The sequence below is a fragment of the Paramormyrops kingsleyae genome, chromosome 9 (genome assembly GCF_048594095.1).
Source record: "Paramormyrops kingsleyae isolate MSU_618 chromosome 9, PKINGS_0.4, whole genome shotgun sequence".
Taxonomy (NCBI): domain Eukaryota; kingdom Metazoa; phylum Chordata; class Actinopteri; order Osteoglossiformes; family Mormyridae; genus Paramormyrops; species Paramormyrops kingsleyae.
The window spans coordinates 6,406,810-6,425,686 of record NC_132805.1 but is presented as its reverse complement, the minus strand read 5'-3'; the positions used below and the strand labels follow the sequence as shown (position 1 = coordinate 6,425,686).

The 18,877-nt window shown below is 45.6% G+C and overlaps 2 protein-coding genes across 5 annotated transcripts; one reads left to right on the top strand and one right to left on the bottom strand.

Moving 5' to 3' along the window:
- The first annotated feature begins 966 nt into the window (after positions 1-966).
- Positions 967-4,370, top strand: LOC111838448 (regulatory subunit of type II PKA R-subunit domain containing 1). Its single transcript, XM_023801445.2, has 4 exons — positions 967-1,092; positions 1,199-1,275; positions 2,044-2,090; positions 3,063-4,370. Exons 1-4 carry the CDS (start codon positions 1,012-1,014, stop codon positions 3,125-3,127), a joined length of 270 nt encoding a protein of 89 aa, XP_023657213.1. The 5' UTR covers positions 967-1,011; the 3' UTR covers positions 3,128-4,370.
- Positions 4,371-5,202: 832 nt separating this feature from the next.
- On the bottom strand, positions 5,203-17,441 carry znf687a (zinc finger protein 687a). Of its 4 annotated transcripts, none has more exons than XM_023801392.2 (10): positions 17,256-17,441; positions 12,786-15,357; positions 11,504-11,784; positions 11,218-11,402; positions 10,963-11,139; positions 10,704-10,866; positions 9,553-9,876; positions 8,262-8,374; positions 7,990-8,092; positions 5,203-7,840 (listed from the first exon to the last, which is right to left on the bottom strand). In XM_023801392.2, exons 2-10 carry the CDS (start codon positions 15,334-15,336, stop codon positions 7,235-7,237), a joined length of 4,503 nt encoding a protein of 1,500 aa, XP_023657160.1. In that variant the 5' UTR covers positions 15,337-15,357; positions 17,256-17,441; the 3' UTR covers positions 5,203-7,234. The 4 variants fall into 4 exon arrangements, with proteins under 4 accessions (XP_023657160.1, XP_023657161.1, XP_072572272.1 ...); XM_023801393.2 differs by lacking the exon at positions 17,256-17,441 and adding an exon at positions 16,824-17,246; XM_072716171.1 differs by having other exon boundaries at positions 7,703-7,840; positions 7,973-8,092; positions 17,256-17,439.
- Between the last annotated feature and the right edge of the window lie 1,436 nt (positions 17,442-18,877).

Below are 18,877 nucleotides of genomic sequence, written 5' to 3'. Positions count from 1 at the left end.
TGCACCTACCTGCCGGTACCCACTAAAAACTTGCTTGCAGGCTGATAATGTGCCTATACTGTAGCTTTCCTGTATAATCCATGCTTACTTTGTACGGAGTGTCTCTGTGATATTATAATACTGGGCTTCAGCTGTAGATCTTTCTTAAGCTGTGGAAGCATATAAGGGCTCCAAGCTGTGCCAGTGTGTATACAATGAGCAGTGTGCTGTCATGCCAAGCGGCACACGCCTCCGGAGATACTGCTGTAATTATTCCCCATACTATGTATCTTTTGGTATATTTCTGAGTATTTTGCAAGTTACTCTGTAACATTTTACTGCAATTAAAGCCTATGAAACTACATGTATATTGTTTTGGATTTATTGTGAGATTGGTTTCGCTTTTAATCTGATTTACTCTTCATGCCTCTGGTTTTCTAATGTGGGTAAAAGCTACCATAAAGACTCTCAAAGGATGCATGTCTATTGCATATGTGGTGATTTAACGAATGGAAGCATTTAAAAAAGTAATTTAGAAAATGATATTTCCATGGAGAAAACACAGAACCAGCATTTTGAAAGCTGCACACTTTGTAGATAGTTGTCAAATTGATCTGATGTTTAGTTCAGTTGTTATATTGACTGCTGTCATTAAAATAAACATGAACACCATGAATCCTGTTGGTGTACATCTGCCCCCCCCCCATATATTGCACTACAATGCCTTTTATTTAGCCTACTGTGTACTGTCTATTTGTGCTGCTCTACACCACTGAGCCTTTCTTGTACACGTGTTATTATTTTACCCCACCCCCCCTCCTCAGTATTTATTGTTCAGCGTTTATTGGTCGACTGTTCATTGTTTTAGCTGTCTGATGTTCCAAAGGATTTTAATGTGACTAATCGACGCAGAACACCCGCATAACTTCCCCTGCAGCAATTCAGGCCAGCAAAAAACCAGAAGTGACGGTTACCATAACAACAGTTACCATAACAACATAACAACAGGTTGCTGCTCTTTAGAAGAGAGAAATGACTGAAAACACCGGTTTGGAAAAGCTAGATGTCGGTGCATTAAGCCCGGAACAGCAAGAAAAACTCCGACAATTCAAGGTAGCAAGCAAGTATCAGCTGGCATATAGCATGCATTTTAGTTAAATTAACTGATATTTGGGTAGGCTACTTGTCCGTCTAATTTACGCAAACAAAATTATTTCAGATAAAAACTAGAATCTCCAATGAAAAATACTTGAGAGCTCACCCAGAAGTGGAAGTTTTACTGAGCGAATTTTTAAGGTTTGTAGTCCGGTACCAAAGAATTGTCAATTAGCTATTAGGTTTGTTAATATCACACACGCGCTATATTTTCCTGAATACATTGCGCCGCTAAATTGCCCTTACTGCATGGGTTCGCTGTATTTTTATGTCTGTGCAATGGACTGGCAGCCGTCCAGCGTGTCACCTGCTTTGTGCTCTGTGCTGCCTGATACGGGCTTCCAGGCCCTTAACGCTGGCTAGGATAAGTGCTTTAGAAGAGCATATTGAGTACTGAGTACAGCATATTAATTATATTAGGTGTGTGCACCGTTTACAACGGAGGCAGCAAGCTCTTTAGAAAACGGAAATCCTACTGTACTCTCACCACAAAAAAGCCGCCTTGGAAGCCAGCAGCTCAAATGTCGCACTTAAGGCTAAACGCTGACACGCTCTGCTGCATTCATCAGCAAACATGACACGGCTACGACATTTACTATTAAACATAAATACACTAACACACCTATTAATGTGCGCTATTTTCACGGTGTGGTACAAGTTAATGCGACCAGTAAATGTGAGTCAAACTTATAATTAATAAATAATTGTAATTTAACCTTTATTGTCCCTCATGGGCAAATTCTTTTTACGCCTCCATAAGCTTGCTCTTTGTAGAACAAGCTGTCTGCGAAGGGCAGCCGCCTGTTGGGGTAACTTGTAGAGACTTGTAGATCAGTCACTATAATCTGAGTTAACTATCACTGATTTATCACTGTTAGATAAAAATAAATTGTTTTTCCCCGTTGGCAGAAGCCTGTTCTTCAAAAGGCCAGTTGATATTTGCGAGTTTGCAGCAGGTACGTAATGACCTTTTTCAGACTCAGAATCGCCATGTAATTTTACTTAGGTGGAATTAAGGCCTACTTTGGGACAGTCAAGGAAGGACGGTTAAGGAAATTAACATAATTATATACATAGAATATTGTGCTTAGTGCTGATGATGTGGATACTGCAATGCAGTGTTGCAGTGGGTTCATTAGCTGGGGGGCATAATACGCTTGACGCAGTGTAGCAGCAGTGGCAGTTGGGGGCGCTGTGGGGCTCAGTGGGTTAGTCTTCTGTGCATGTGATCAGAAGGTTGCCACTTTGAGTCCTGGCCTTTGTAGAATAGTTGTATTACCACCTGGCTGCTCATCAAGGTAGAGCTGCTGGATAAATAGCCTGACCATGCGCTTGGACCTCATGCAAATAGAACCATTCTAATGTGTGCAAATGTTAAACTGAGGATCATTTCATTTCATTTCAGTTTCAGTTTAGGGGGTTGGATAGAGGTGAAGGTGCCAATGATCTGGAGCTGAGGGCTCCAGGGGCTGAGAGCAGAACTTGTTAAAGTTTTTAATGGAGCAGGAGGAGGGGTTTGTGGTTTGTAGCTGTTAGGCAGAATACATGCATTTAGCCTCTCGCAGTGCCTCTCCAAACTTATGTAATCTCTTTAAATCAGTCCCCATTCCCACTTTGACGTTTTCATTTCTGAGTGAGTGATAAGCACAGCTGATGGCAGTGTAGCAATGATCTAACATTTTTCCTATCTTAAAATTCAGGAAGGTCTTAACTTTGGTTGCTTTTGTTAGTCGGCCAGAATGATAATTAGGGAGTCTGGGACTGTCCGCTCCACTCTCAGGATCTAACTGGCCAACTGCTAATGCACCACTACTTTCTCAGTGAAAAGGATGCAAATGAAAGTAATGTGATAAAAGATCTAGCAATTGACAAGATTTGTTTGATGTGTTTACATTCTTATTAATTTTGCATTTTTTCCCCTAACCCAGATTACTTCACGGATCCAAATCTGCCAAGAACAGTCCATACCAAACTTCAAGATAATCTTGAATAATTCATTTGAATAAATACACAATATTGATAAAATTGTTCAGTGGTTTATCAAGAATGTGGGCTCTCTGAAGCATATATAGACACTGCTTTGTCAAACTTTTACTACAAGAAAATATTAGAAACACTTAAAACAAATGTAACTGACTGGTTTTCAGTAGTGTATCGCTTGTTTTCAGTAGTGTATCGCTTGCAGTAACATTATTTAGCCACAAAGGTTGAAATTATATCAGGTCTGCTTTAGTGCATTGACATTCACTTTGTGTGAATTCTGTTTACTAATGTCAGAACTTGATTTGCTCGTGGCCTCTCTTGATTGTGTCTTAATAAACTAAATGATACTTACTTGTCTGTCTTGTCCCAGATGAGTTTGTAAGTGGTTTAATACACTGTCCGCTCCTCATTTCAATCTTCTGTTGTATCGTAATCACAACTGATGTCATAATTTTTGATAAATATTTTTAAGGTTGTAATGGCTAGAAAGGCACAGCTAACAATTGAACAGAGGGCTCAAATTAAAATTTTGAGTGAAGAAGGGTTCTCTCATCACCAAATAGCCAGGAAGTTAAATATTTCTAAGCATGGAGTGCTCTTCTGTTTACAGAGAAAACGGTTGACAGGAAGCAACAGTGACCAGAAACAGTCTGGGGCAAGGAAAGTGAGATCAGAGGCTGAAGATCAACACTTACGTTCCAATGACTCGCCCGGCAGCAACCGGGAAAGCAGTCTTTGAGTTCCAGGGGGAGTATGGCTGCAAAGCTGAAACTTAACAAGAAAAAGAGACTACTATAGCCAAAAAACACAAACTGGAGTATTTGGGACTGGGAGCAGGTCTCGTGGACAGACGGACGTTCATCCATGGGCCCAGTTGGAGAGAAAAGTTTAAAATGAGTCTAGCAAATGAGACAGAACTGTTTGTATCCTCGACGGTACCGGGAGGGTTTGGATACAAGTTATTTCCAAAAATTGCTGGAAAGGAGGCTGTGAATCTGTGCTGCTGTAATAAAGGCAAGTTATTTTGATGAAACTCATACTTGCAGCTATTAAATTGCACTTACAATGTACAGTAAATTGTTACATTACACTTCAAAACCAGACAGTTAAATGTATTTTTAATATTTTCTTGTAGTAAAAGTTTGGAAAAGCAGTGTTTTGTTTTTTAAAAATCGGAGGGTGGGGCCCAAACTTCCGGCCTGTAGTGTATGTATGTATATATACACCCTAGAAAAACCCCTATGGCAGCAGAATACGAGACACTGAAGATCTTTAAGATTAAAATCCACTCTCCTGAAACCCTACAATGTGTTTATTAATTAGAATTAGATGGTGTAATTAACACAGCAATCGAATAAGCAAAGACACTAATTAGACACGAGTGCAGATTAGCTCATCTAAATCACTCTCTATTAGGGGTGTGACAGTACACACTGTGGTCTTCTGTTCACGGTTCAGTGCAATTTTCGGTACAGGAGGGACAACAAGTTGAAAATATTAAAACTGCAAACAAAGGTATCCGTTGATGTGTCTGAATAACAAAAACTAAGACATGCTTATTTGCACATTGTAAAAATAAATATTCAAAATTAAAAAATAAGACTGCATCACCACCACAATGAATAAAATCTAGTATTCTCTACTACCGAGCATGGTCGCATATGTGTAGCATTAAATACCCCGATAGCCTGGACTGAAACTTGCAGAGGCTGCTTCAGTCTTGTTCCATTCGTACACACTGTTTGTTAGCATGTTGTATGTGTCTCCAGCAATAACTCCGACTTCGGTATAACAGCCGACAGTCTCGGTCTGGACTATCTTCTCTCCAGTGTTGCTGTAATTTACTAGGAAACCAAAACGTTCCCAAACTACCGATTATGACAGACCACCAGCACTAGTCAAACCCAACTCAGAGCCAAAATTACCCTGTTTTCAGTGCTCATGTACTTGTGAATTTAGATCCCGCCCATGTCAAGAAAAGTATTCATTCGTTTCATTGTGCATTCCGAACAAAAAACGATGTAACCAAAGGCATCTGACGAATATGTGTACCGCTACAGGCCTAATCCCTATTAATGCATCTCACAACTTTTTTTTTTTTTTTTTAATAATGGCCTTTTATTTCAGAAACACACCTATGTCTACACAAACCAATAATTACAGCCAAGTGGCATTGAGCAAACAGGTAGGACCCAAATATGCACAATATAGGGTTTTATATTAAAAAAATCGCCACTTCTGGTTTAAAAAAAAAACCCACATGTACACACACACACACACACACACACACACACACATACATACATACATACACACACACACACACACACAACACACCTTAAAAACAGGAATAATAGAAATGTAGTTTACAATTAGCACTGATTTCTGTGACAAGGCTAGGAATATATGAATATAATATTTAAAAAGATTCCCTTTCAGAGTTATGAAACATCCCTCAAACCACCGTCAGTGTCCCAATGCAGGGTATTAATAACTTTCATTACACTATACAGCTTTAAAATATAACACCCTGCCAGGAAATCGGCAAAAGCAAAAGGGAAAAAAAAAAAAGGTTGTTTTCCAGAACATGAAGCACATTCGTCTTGTAGGTCAATATATACATCTTGCAACTCTATAGACTAAAATAACTCACAGACAGCTATACAATGTAAAACATCATGTAAAGGTTATAAAATGTGATTCACAGTCATCTCCACCCGTCATATACTGTTCACTAATTGACTAAATTTAACCCCACACACACACACACAAACACACCTGCTTGAGTGGATTTCAGCCTACGGCCAGTTCTGTGGCCCAGAACTGACAGTTCATGGAGAGAAATTTCGATGTGGAAATCCCCTACTCCGAGTGCAAATCTACTTATTCACATTGAGTTCTCATTAAGCCTAGAAAAACACCTGTGTGTGTGTGTGTGTGTGTGAGAGAGAAAGTACCTGCCGCAACACACGCTTTGTGCTGTTCAGGAGTTAATCTGTACCAAAAAACAAAAAGCTGTTATTGTGTCCTCATCCAGTACATGACTCACCATCTGGATCCACAGCATTTTACAGGACATGTACAGCCAAAGTCAGTCTCTGGCTGATGTAATTTCCTGTAATATGAAGGAGAGAATCTCACTAAAACATCACTATGTATCTCAGTCGGCTTCAACACCAGCAGCCATGTCATAAGTAATCCAAACATACTCATTCAAAACAAAAACAACGTGACTTTTTTTTAAATAACCAACCAATGACAAACATTACTACATTACTAGAACAGTGTTCCCCAATACAGTTCTCCACATTTTTGCTCCCTCCCAACTCCCTGTAGTAAAAACATGGACTGTCTACGGGTCCCTGAAGACCGGGTTAGGAAACCCTGCGCTAGAGTGTTCATGACATAATGCTTCAAATGTTTTTCACAAATATCTTTCTGTAGTGATGAAATCAACTTGGTCTGCCATTTAGCCTCTTGGCCTAGTGGCGATACCACATTAAAATTAAGTTAATCATTAAAATAAAAAATAATAAAAACAGAAAATAAGACGTCCCTTAGGGGAGTAAAGGTGTGTTACAGAAGAACACTTAACAGAATCTGATGACCTCCTCAAAGGAATAAAACAAATGTATAAGATCTTGGTCAAGCTAGATCTGGAGAACTTAAGTTAAACAGGTTCACAAATGAGTCGGAGGAGAACCATGTGTCTCTACAGTAACACGGAGTCACCACTGTTGCCTGTGATGGTGCTCTGTGATGGTGCTCTGTGATGGCCGACTTCAGCCCCACTGAAATCTGCATCCTGCAGCTCCGTCAAAGCTGCGGCGGACAAGTCCTTCTTCCAGTGGGTCAAAGATCAGGGCCATTCAATGCCGGTGAAGTCCATTCTCAAGCTCCCGTTACCTCCTTAAGGACTCGGAGGGGAAACTGACAGGTTACATAAAAGCCAAAGGCTCTGACTCCAATTAGCTCTGGCTTTTCCCTCCCGTCCAAAGCAGAGAAATACTAACTAAACGAGCCTCATTTGTGTTCTGTTGTTTCCCTTCACTGCACCTCTCCATAACCCAGGTGCACTCCTCAGGTTTCTCTCTCTGCCTCCTCTTCCTCCTCAGGCCTACGCAGGCTTGTCCGTCTTGTGAGAGGCGATGAAGGCCATGCCGTGCGTCCTGAAGTGCGTGTTGAGATCGGAGAGCTTGTCGAAATGCCGGCTGCACACCCTGCAGGCCGTCTGGTCCTCGCCGTCCTCCGCCGCCCGGGGGTTCCCAGGGGAGTCCGGCGACGAGGAGGCCGACGGGATGTCGGCCGAATCGGAGCGCCCCCTGGTGGGGGAGCCGGTGCGGCCGGCGGGGTCCGGGTCCCGCACGCGGTGCGCGATGAAGCGGTGGCGACTGAAGGAGCCGGCGGAGGCGAAGCATGCGCCGCACTGCGTGCACTGCAGGGCGGCGCCATCAGTGCGGTGCTGCGGGATGTGCTGCAGGAACGTCTGCCTGTCCTCCGTGGAGAAGCCGCAGGGGGCACAGCAGAATGGGCCCTCCTCCGAGGCAGGTCTCGGGCCCCGGGGCCTCTTCGCTGGGCTGGCGCCCTCGCCAGGCTCCTCACTCCCGCTACCTGCCCCGACCTCACCTTCCTCCTCTCCAGAAGCAGCCTCCTCTTGGCCCAGCCCACCCTCCTGCTCAGAGGAGCTGTCCAACTGCGCTCTGGCCCGGGTCCGAGCAGGACTCTGCAGGTGCGTGGGGGATGGAAAATCTTTTAGATTTAGAAATGGACACAAGCTACACACCCTGCACTTTTAGGGCAGGCAATTCAGGCAAACGCTTACGAGAATAAAAATGCCCCTCCCATCCCCACCCACCCACTTCAGGTTCAGACCTGCCGGCCGTCCTGGTCCTGCGGAGTCAGGCCGTGCTGGACCCGTACATGCTTCTCCAGGATCAGCCGGCTGCTGAAGGTCCGCTTGCCTTCAGTGCAATATCTGAGAGACAGCGTGGGGCCAAGGGTGTCAGCCAAGACCCCAAAACCCACCGGGTCATGCACAGGGGGTGTCCGGCTCAATATCGAGGAGCACTAACACAGTGGGAACCAGGGGGGGCGCTGAAGGAAACTGCACGACGTCGGGGGGGGGGGGGGTGACGGACACTCACGGACAGTAGAAGACCCTCCTGATGCCCTCGTGGTTGACCCGCACGTGCCGCCGCAGGCTGGGGGCGGAGCAGAAGGAGCGCTCGCACATACGACACGGGAACTTCTTCATGAACTGCGATGGGGCAATAAAACAGAAATTCCCATGAAAACCCCCACAGCCCAGGCTCCAGCTGCCCAGCCTTGGTCTAAATAATTCCACACCAGCAGAGAGAGATGCCCTTCTGTGCTCCAGGCTGCAAAGATGAAGCCGTTCTTGTCTAAAGCATCCTTTGTGATTTTACTGCTTAGAATTACAGAAAGATATACAGTACGATGCCTTATATGCCTACAAACTGCCTACTCTTTCCGTTTGTGGTAGATCTGCAAACACGCATGACTGGGACGGCTTGTGTCTGATCTCCAGGTGCCCGGGGCTGATTCTGTGGCAAAGCAGCTTTGCAGACCAGCACAAATTTTCCAATCACTAATTTCAAAATAAACAAATCTATTCTTTTGAGATCCCCCAAGTGATGTCCTTGAGATTTATGTATATAGCACTTGTTTTATATTTATTTATTTGTTTGTTATTGTTCCTTACTCCAATGGCCCACAATCGATATTTTCCTTTGTATTTTTTGCAGTATGTATGTGTGCGTGAATGTCATAGGTCTGTGTGCCTACGTGTATGTATAAGCTAGTGGACACCTACATTTCCTTCTGCATAAATAAAGTATCTCTCTCTCCCTCTCTATTTAGCAAGTGAGGGGAGTTTGATCTAATCAAAAGGCATTTTAGGGTCTGGTTGGATATGGCTTGCAGTGTCCTACGTGCTTCTACATATTCACAGTCAAAGTGATGTACATGGGAGGCAGCGTGTGGCTAAGCCTCTCTGCCGGTGATCAGATGGTCATCAGTTCGAAGCCCAGCTTCTGCAGATTAGTCACATGTCTGTGGGCCCTTAACCCCCAGCTCCATGGACGCCACTGCAGGTGGCTGCCCTTCGCTGCCAAGCTCGCTCTCACCTACGTATCAGTCTGTGTGCCGTGGACAGCAAGACAGGGTAGGCGAGAAGAGAATTTCCCCACGGGGATCAATAAAGTGTCATTAGTATTATTGAGAAAGGATGGTCAAATGGGGCCTTGTTTAAAGGCCCAACAGTGAAATAACTCTACTGACACTGAGCTTTGAACCTGCGACCATCTGATGAAAGAGTCACCCGCCAAACCCACTGAGCCACACATCTCCCCCATGAACATATGCCAGCTATACTGTAAACCCCACAGCGCCCCCCCCCCCCAAAGCAGTGCTGACCTTGCCGTGCTTCTTCTTCATGTGCGAGATATAAGCTTCCCTCTCCGCGTAGTGCGTCTGACATTGACGGCAGCTCCACTCAGAGGTCGCTGCTCCGGGGGGCCCCGCCTCAGGGGTGCCGGGGGCCTCGTCCTGCCCCTCCCCGTCGGCCTCCTCCTCTCCCTCCTGCTCCTCCCGGTCGCCGGGCCAGTCCTCCCCATCTGAGCTTTCCATTTTGGTGGAGGACTTGGATTTGGGAGTGGACGAGGGAGGTGGGGGACGAGGTGCGGGTGTGGAAGTGGAGGCCGGGACTTCCTGTTTCACCGACGCCCCCCTGTGGGCCATCTGGGAGCAGCAACGTAAGAATCATAAGAGAAAGGTTATTGGTGTCAAAGGCAAAAGAGCAAAGCATGGAGTCTCAGAGCTCCACAAGGAACGTCTGCCAGACACCGGTCACAATATCCAAATACTTACGTCTGAAGACTACAAGTATTTTTTTCCAACATATGCTGATAAAAAATATGCTGTTAATGTAGCCTATGCTAAAAGCACTGCAGTGCCGAAATGCAGTGACATGCTTTTGTTTTGCATTTGTTTTGTTTCTGTTTCTTCGTTTAAACCATTTTTTCGTTGCCTGTTTTTGTTCTGGTTTTACAGTTTTAGTTTCGTATTCATATTGTTCGTCGCCTTCTGACAGGCCTGTAAAAGGCCCTTTATAAATAAATTTTACTTACTTACCTCTGAACTGTTAAAACACAAATATAATGTTTCAGGCTTTTTAACATTTGCTATTTTAATGCATGGTTTATGCAACCGGGAGTCAGTTGGGCAACAACTTTATTCAAAATACTAATTCTAAATATTAGCTGGTAATTCAATTTCAATTGAAAAAGTAGGTATAGAAAATGGATAGATGGATGACTGTTAACACTGTTCCATTATTTAAATATTATAATCAGGATACAATGTTAATATCACGATGCGTCATGATGCATCAATGTGACACTGGTATCGGGATGAGTATTGTATCATGAGCTACCTGGCAATTCCCAGCAGTACTGTACATCTGTGATGCAACTCGCATTAAATTTCTATGCACTGCGGAAGGGCACCATATAAATTGAAATGAACTGGCTTAATTAAGCTAATTGGCTTTGGTTGAAATACAGTACCTTGATGTGCTCCATCATGGAACCTTTCTGAGCATAGAGTTTGGTGCAGTCAGGACACTTGAAGACGTGCACCTTCTGTTTGGCCAGGTGAGTATCGAAATGGACATAGAGCAGAGGCTTCTGGGTGAACACCGTGTCACACATCACGCACTTGTAAATCATCCTGCAAGAGCAGACAGAGGAGTGACTCAGGGGAGCTCGGTTTGAGCCTCAGAGAAGGGGGGGGGGGGGGGGTAAAACCCGAAAGAACAGATCCTACTTGGCAGGTGTGGAGCCCAGCGTAGGATGCTGGGTGCTTATGTGAGCCTGGGCCATGGGGCCTGATTTGAAAGCCATGGGGCAGCTGGGGCATTTGTGGAAGACCTCGCAGTGGGCAGTCTGGATGTGCGACTTGATGGAGTTGAGGCCGCCGAAAACCACCTGGCAGCTGGAACACCTGGACGCCATGCAGATTTGGGTCAGCGGATGGTCAGTGCCGGCAACGGCCAGCAGGTGGCGACGATGAGCAACCGACCTGTAACCGATGCGACGGGAGAAGTGCAGGCAGGCCTCGTCCAGGTGCGTCTGGAAGCTGGCGGGCCGCGCCACGCCCCCACACTCAGGGCAGACGTGGGGGGCTCGGTGCTTGTGGAGACGCTGGTGGGCGGCGGCGCTGCAGGCATTGGGCAGCATCATGGGGGGCGAGCACAGCGTGCAGGACTGTCGGGGGAGCAGAGAAAGGCGGGCGGGAGACGCTCAGTGAGCCATTGTCATGCGCACCTATGTCAACAGGCAGGAGGACCCCCCTCCCCTGCACTCACAGTGTCAGACTCAGCCTTGACCTCCTGGAAGTGGGCCACCAGCTCGGCTTTGCTCCCCAGCTGGGCCCGGCACTCGGCACACTTGAAGTTGTGGTACTGCAGCTCCTCGCCCTTCTTGCAGGGGAGGGGCAGCAGGACCTGGGGGCTGTCGGCAGCACGCCGGGGGCGGGCGGGCGCGGCCTGGCCGGCTGGCTCCTCCTTCGAAGAGCCGGAGGCCATGGAGGACAGAGCTGTAGGGACGGGGGCCAGGGAGGGAGAAGAGAGAGGGGAGGAGAGCATGCCTGGGGAGGGCAGGAGGAACAGCCACAGTCAGAGCAACAGACAGGTGTGAGTTTGGTACCAGCTCTACCCATCAAAAAACAGAAAGTAGCAAGTGACAATTCTGGGCCATCACAAGGCAAATGCACACACTTCCATAAACTATGGGCTATTTAGAGATGCCAATTAGTCCCATTTTTGAGAAAGCAGGCTCAGGCAGTCCTGTCAAGGGTCCAACGGTAACATCACACTACCTTCCCTGAGATCTGAGCCAGCAACCTTCCAATAACAGGCACAGTATCCCAAGCCGCTGAGTGACACACAACACAAACCCAAAAACGTGGAGGTGAGAGGCAACAGTGCTTCCCATTGAGCCACCACAGGTGCTTTCCCACCGAAGTTCAGGAACCTAGTTCCTGGTTCCAAGTTCCGTCTCACCCGAAAACTTTTGCACCTCCGGGCCACTTTCATTTGTCACTTTCCAACCACACAAGAGGAACCGTGACGTTTATGCTAAATCAGAAAGGGAGATGCAAAAAGCTTCTAGGTTAAACAGGCAGACAGCAATATTAGACAAAAAGTATATTATCGTTTGAATTTTCCAATGCAGAAATAAAGAGATGCAAGCGAAACAGTATTCATTGATGCATTTAATGTAACTGAGATACAAAAATAATTCCATCAGCTCAATACTTTACCTTTTTTCCACACACTTCCGTGTAACTTCCACGTTAGTGCTTGTGGCCAACCAATCAGCTAGTTTATCACTATAAGGCCCATCCCAACAGTTTGTGGTCATACAAAAAGTACCTAGTTCAGAGTAGGGACTAATAAAAGGTTCTGGAACTACAACTGGACTGAGTTATGGTGAGAATACGACAGAAATTCCTGGTTCCTCGAAAAAAAGTTCCGGTAGTGGAAAAGCACCTCATGGCACCCCTACAATTCTACTGCCATTTCATTTGCTCCTGTCACATGTTGGGAGACAGGCAGACAACAACAAACAGCAAACAGGGAGACTCACCAACTGGTGTGGTATCCTGTTGGCCAATCATCTGCTCCACAGAGATAGGCCGCATGACTAGGTGGGAGCACTGCATGACCAAGCCCCGCTCCTTATGCTCTCGTGCATGCAACAGCAGGCTGCACTTGTTGAAGAAGGCCAGCCGCTTGGCGCAGTGGTTGCAGGTGACCTCAATCCGCAGTGAGCGTCGGTCGTAGTGACGCGCTAGGCTGCGCTCCAAGGCGAAAGCATCGCCGCATTCCAGGCAGCGATAGCCATTGGTGGGTAGCGGGAGGCTCCACTCGGAAGGCAGGGGCATGGAGAGATCGGGCCGATAGCTGGGCAAGAGATTCTTGCTGTTGAGGATCTTATTGAAGGCCTCCACCAGGCTGGACTGGCTACGTGAAATTACAGCGCCCGTACTGTTAACAATCGAGGCGGGCTTGGAGATCTGGCCAGTCAGGGCGGTAGCAGTGCCACCATTGACCGTTTTCTGCGCCATGGTGCGTATGCTGATCCCGCTGGTTCCTGGACTGGATTTAGAAGAGGAGGTGGCTGCGGATGACGGTAACACAGAGGGGAGAGTGGCGACCTTTGTGATGCTGACAGCAGTGGTGGAGACTTTTGTCTTCTCAGACGCTGTGGCGGCCATCTTGTTCTGGACTTTGCTGGCGGCCACCAGCATGGCGGTGCTGGCTTCCTGAAGGACGGACACGGGCAAAATGGTGCCTTTGCTGTTCTGCTGCTGGGAAGCAGGCTGTCGAACAGAGGAAGCGATGTTGGCTTTCCTGGGCCTACTGGCATCTTTACGCCCCCCAGGCTGAGCTTTGGAGTCACCAGCCTTGGCGCTCGCACAACCCGCTCCTTTGGGGGCGACCCTAGTTACTGTCCTAGTGATTCCCCCTGTTGAGGTCTTTACGGTCTTGATACGTACTTTCAGAGGCCTGGAGGGAGTCCCAGTTGTGCCCTTAGAGGCGACAGCTGTGTTAGTAACGACGATTGTTGAAGATTTGTCTCCATCATCCACATCCATCTTCTCATCTTTCTTTCTCTCTCCCGGAGCTGAATCAGGTTCCACGGGATTAGAGCCATCTAGAATGTTCACCTTTTTGTCCCTCGCCTCTTCTTCCTTACTGCCATTTATCTCCACCTTCTCGCCAGCTTTCTGGAGGGCAGAGGACGACGGGACAGAGGTCGCAGCAACAGCTGACCTTCTACTGGAGACTCCAGTTCCAGTGTCTTTGGGGAGTCCAGAGTGAGGCGTTTCTGGCTCAGGACTCTCTGGGGAGTCTCGCTCATCGATGACATGCATCGTCGACTTCTGTTCCTCCTTAGAGTTCACGCTGGTGGCTGTGGGTAGTGTGGAAAGCCAACTCTGGGAACCAGTGGATGGCAGGGGTGAACTTGGCCCTTGACCAATACCTCCAGTCTTGATATAAGTAGATGTAGTGGGATTAGAATGAGAGGAATTGGTGTTGAACCCCTCAGCAGGTGACTTGTGGCAGCGAGGGAATTTTGCAGGAGTGCATGCTGGGGAATCCGGACTCTCTTGAATTACCAACGGACTTCCCAAATCTGGTTCGGAATCAACATCGTCTAATTCTAAATGAGGGAAGCCTCTTCTTTGGGGGCCATTAAATAATTGAGCGGTGGACTGTGAAGGAGAACGTGTCCCAGAGGCCATGCCTTCATGCAGGCCGGAGTGAGAGAGATGGGGGCCCACGTTGGGAGCAGAAGAACTGGGGTGCACAGGTATGGGTGGGGGAAAGAAAGACGATGGCATCCCTACTGACACTCCGGGAACAAGGGAAGCCGCAGCATCACAGGAGCCAGCGGCCTTGGATCTGTCTGTTCCCTCTGTCACAATTTCATGCTGCTGCAGGTGAAGCTGCTGCTGTTGTAGCAGAAGCATTTTTCGGACCTTCCCCATGGGATCCCCTGGACCCTGAGCCACCAGGGGTTTCAGTCTGTTGAAGAGATTGCCACTTTGTTTGGTACCAAAGGCTGACCCTAAATCGACGCCGTTTCCACTGCTCTCATTACCTCCTTTGGGGGAACAGGGAGCCCAGAGTTCTCCATTCGACTGGCCCTGGGTCTGATTCAGCGCAGCATCCATGGAACTGGCAGCAGCCTCAAATCCATTGTGAAGGAGCGGTTCCGGTGACACCAAACCTGGCATTCTAGGACCCATTACCACTCCTCCACTGACTCCCCCCATCACCTCTGTACCAACGCCCACTCCGTCTTTATCAATATCTGTGTCGGCCTCCTCAAAGTTCTCTGGGCGAACTCTGTTCTTCACAATGACGCTGACAACAGAGGGGTCACCTTGCGAGGGATGAGCTTGTGGGTGATGGTGGTGGTCCGGAGAACTTCCAGGTCTCATCAATGAACCTCCGCTTCCACCAACCCCGGTTCCATTTCCACCTGACTTCCCCGCCAATCCCGCAGGTCCCACGTGGTGGCCCTCTGTTTCTTCGGGGGCTGACTGAATAGCTTCCTTGGCATCGATGTCCGGAATGTCAAATGCCGCCAATAAATCATCAAAATCCGGGGTCTTCATGTCCCCCATAACGGGATAACAGGAAGAAAGCTGATTGAGACAGAATCCAGGATAAAGATTATAGGATAAATGACGTGTCATAAATCTGAACTTGGACTATACAGGAAAAAATAATTTTAGCTTGTTTATAAAGATCTTGATCAAGACCAAAGTATTAATACAGGGAGTCACACTTCAAATAAGAGGACCCAGAATTATAAAAGCATAGAAGTGAAATTATAACAGTAGCACTTAACTACAACTATAGTGATTTTCACACTTACATTGAAGGAAATATGTCTAATGAGGAGGAACTTTTTTGCATGAGTAACAGTGTCATCTGTATTTTTACTTTCTAATTCAAGTAATAATTTATAATGGGCGTTATAAACAAATATTTGTGTGTACTGTGTATTTAGGTGCATTTGATTTGGGACTGACAAATCAACCTGTTAAATATTACACTTGAGTGTCCTCTGTGTATTTAATCATTTGTGATTTTGCATACTAAAACGCCATCTTCTGGCATCCTATGTGTACATTTACAATACAATGTTCTATTTTCCCAACAATGCATCCGTTTTTCTACTGCAGTGTGGCTTTGATACTCCAAACCACAAATATCACTTTCCGCGTGTTTTACATGGTGTGAATATAAGATGAACCGATCCAAGGAAATTTTATTTATATTTATATATATTATTATTATTTACAACTGTTGACCTTCCCCTAAAAACGAATCAGTCACGTGGTGTGGGAAATGTACTGCTCTAAGTAACGCATTTTCCATTTGCGTTTAGCAGATTTTCAACTTTCACATAGACTGTAATTCATTTTTTTTTTTATTATTACAAATCATCGCTTTAACATCTGATATTGCTCACTGATTATAACCCTAGCATTAATAACGCAACGCCGCCCTCAAGTTAACCCTTTTACGTTTTTCTAGATATCAGCCATAAACCTTTACGATACTGTATCATAAACACGCTAAGTGAATCTCTTTCCTGAGATACAGCCAACCAACATTAATCCAAAGCACGTTTATGGATCTGCTACCTACCCCATTCTGGACTAATCAATAGCAAATACATAGCCGAGTTTTTCCCACCACTTTTCCCACCGTACAGGCAGTGAAATGGGAAACCCATAAAAATAGATATTTGACTTGTAAATACATAACACTATTTTGTTTAGGATATTCGGATTGCAAGTACCCTAACATATGTTTAACAACTTTTATCACAAACCCATAATTGCCTAGTAAGTATTGCTCTCCTCACGATACAATGTGGAAATACCTAAACAAACGCTACTTGCGTTAAGACCGGACTCCATTAAAACGACGGTAAAATGTGATCAGCAACTGTATTCTGAACAATTCGAGCTATTTACCGCGCAAATCCATATATCGGTTAAGAATCCATATAAGCAACGGCGTCGTGTAATCGCAGGAATCACAAACCGTACGCTAACATTAATTTTAATTGCAACAATAGATGGTCGAGGCGACCTACTCTGAAAAGTTGCGGCTATCCGAGGGTGAGGATGGCGCCGTCTACACTCCAGTGCCCACATAATAAAAATAAAGCCCGCTTCGCTACTTGTAGTGTGCAAACACTGATTTAACTAAGCTTGCTATATTTAGGTGATAATGTGTTAACCCGATCGTGAAGAGGTCATGCATAACGCCGAGGGGGGTTGTTTCCTTCTCTCGGATTTCTCAGTCCATCTAGCTAGCTGATTTCCACCTACAGGATCCACTGAGAAAACACGGCCAGCTGAGGGGTCATTTAAATATCCAGCTTTCAGGTGTCTCCGATCGATTCGTGGTTATATAACCGGCTTCAGCTGCACGGTCGCTGACGTTTGTCTCCATATCGACGTGCCTGGGTGCAAATCGGCGGCAGTATTCGGCTTTTTGGCGGAGAAACGTTTGATTTGTTTACCTTGTTTAGAGATTCCCGACTTTCCTGGCTCCAGTCACGGCGCCTGAGTTTCCCGTCACCCGATGACCGCTCAGGTCCTGTCAGATGTGTTTTTAACCCTATCCCTGTTTCACCTGCTTTGTCATTATATTCTTACATTTAAAAAAATCAGCACAATATATAATGAAATATTTAATATTATGCTCCATAATATGTGGTTTAATCCTCTTTTTTTTCTCGAACCGCACGCCCTTTACGTACAGTACAACCTCTAAAGACCTTCCGTTGCCGCAGATAAGCGCCGCGTCTGTTTCATAGAAAATAAAAGCTGCAGGTCAGTCGTTTTTGTACGGACTTCATGCCCGTTTACAGTCGCTTTAAATCGCTCGAGTTATATCGGGTAACAATTCGTTCAAGTCCACGCGTATCGTACTCAACGATATGGAAAAAATGGCGTATCCTAGAACCTTTCTTAAACCCAATGAGTGTTTTCCTTTTGCTATTTTTTTAAATCAAATTGTGTATAGTTAATCCCCATTTTAATTTTCACAAAAATTACAGAAAGGAGATTAAAATCACCTTATAGTACTTTATTAATTTGACAAAAAATCATAATAAGACCTTAATTTAATTAGCATGTTAGCTGTAGTTGTTACCAGTACTCTGCACTTTGATTTAGGAGCGTGTAAAGTGTACCGTATACGCATGTTCTGCTCTGCCTATTGATTAGTAATGTCTGTTCAAACATTCATTTGCTTATATCCGTCAGCATGCATCCAAACGTAGGCTACTATGGATACACGTGAAGCTTTTTTTTATTATTTTGCTCATCTTTGTTGTTTTATGGTGTTGTGAAACTCATCTCTGAGGCCAGGGAGCCCATGATGAAGCAGACTTCCATTTTTGGGGTTCACATCTGGTCCTTCAGGTCCTGGTTCACATAGATGTTGATCTCCACCTTAAACAGAGTACAGGATTTGAAATGTTAAGAGGAAGGCCAGGATATGTTCTATCCATATTTACAATTAAATTACCAAATTTCACACAACCTACTTGGTCATGCTGGTTGTTACTCCTGAATCTGTATCTGATAACCCTGCTCCACTATACTGTCCAAATACAGTCAGATGTTTAAATTATAGGAAGGCAGAAAGAAATAGAATGGAATAGAATAGAGTGATACTTTATTAATACCTATAGGGAAATTCTCTTTTTGCACACAGAGTGACAAAAGCGAGCTTGGGGTTAAGGGCCTTACTCAAGGGCCTAGGAACATGTGACTTCTGCTGAGGTCAACCAGTGACCTTGCAATCACAGGCACACAGGCTTACCCTGCTAAGCACCCCCCCCCCCCCAAAAAAAAAAAAAGTAGAGAGAATAAAGACAAAAATCTAAACCTGTGTCAGAAGTGTGCCAATCCATCACAGGGCTTATACGACTGGGGAATGTTTCTGCAGTATGGGAAGAAACTGGAGTACCTGGTGGAAATATGTGCAAGAAGGACCACGTGCAATCTCCACACACATAGCAGGGGTGCTGCTCAAACCCAAAGCCTAGAAGTGTGAGTCACTGTGCTGCACTGAATAACATTTAGAGTACTGTAGTTTAAGACTAGAGCAATCAAATAAATAAAACTGTCATAG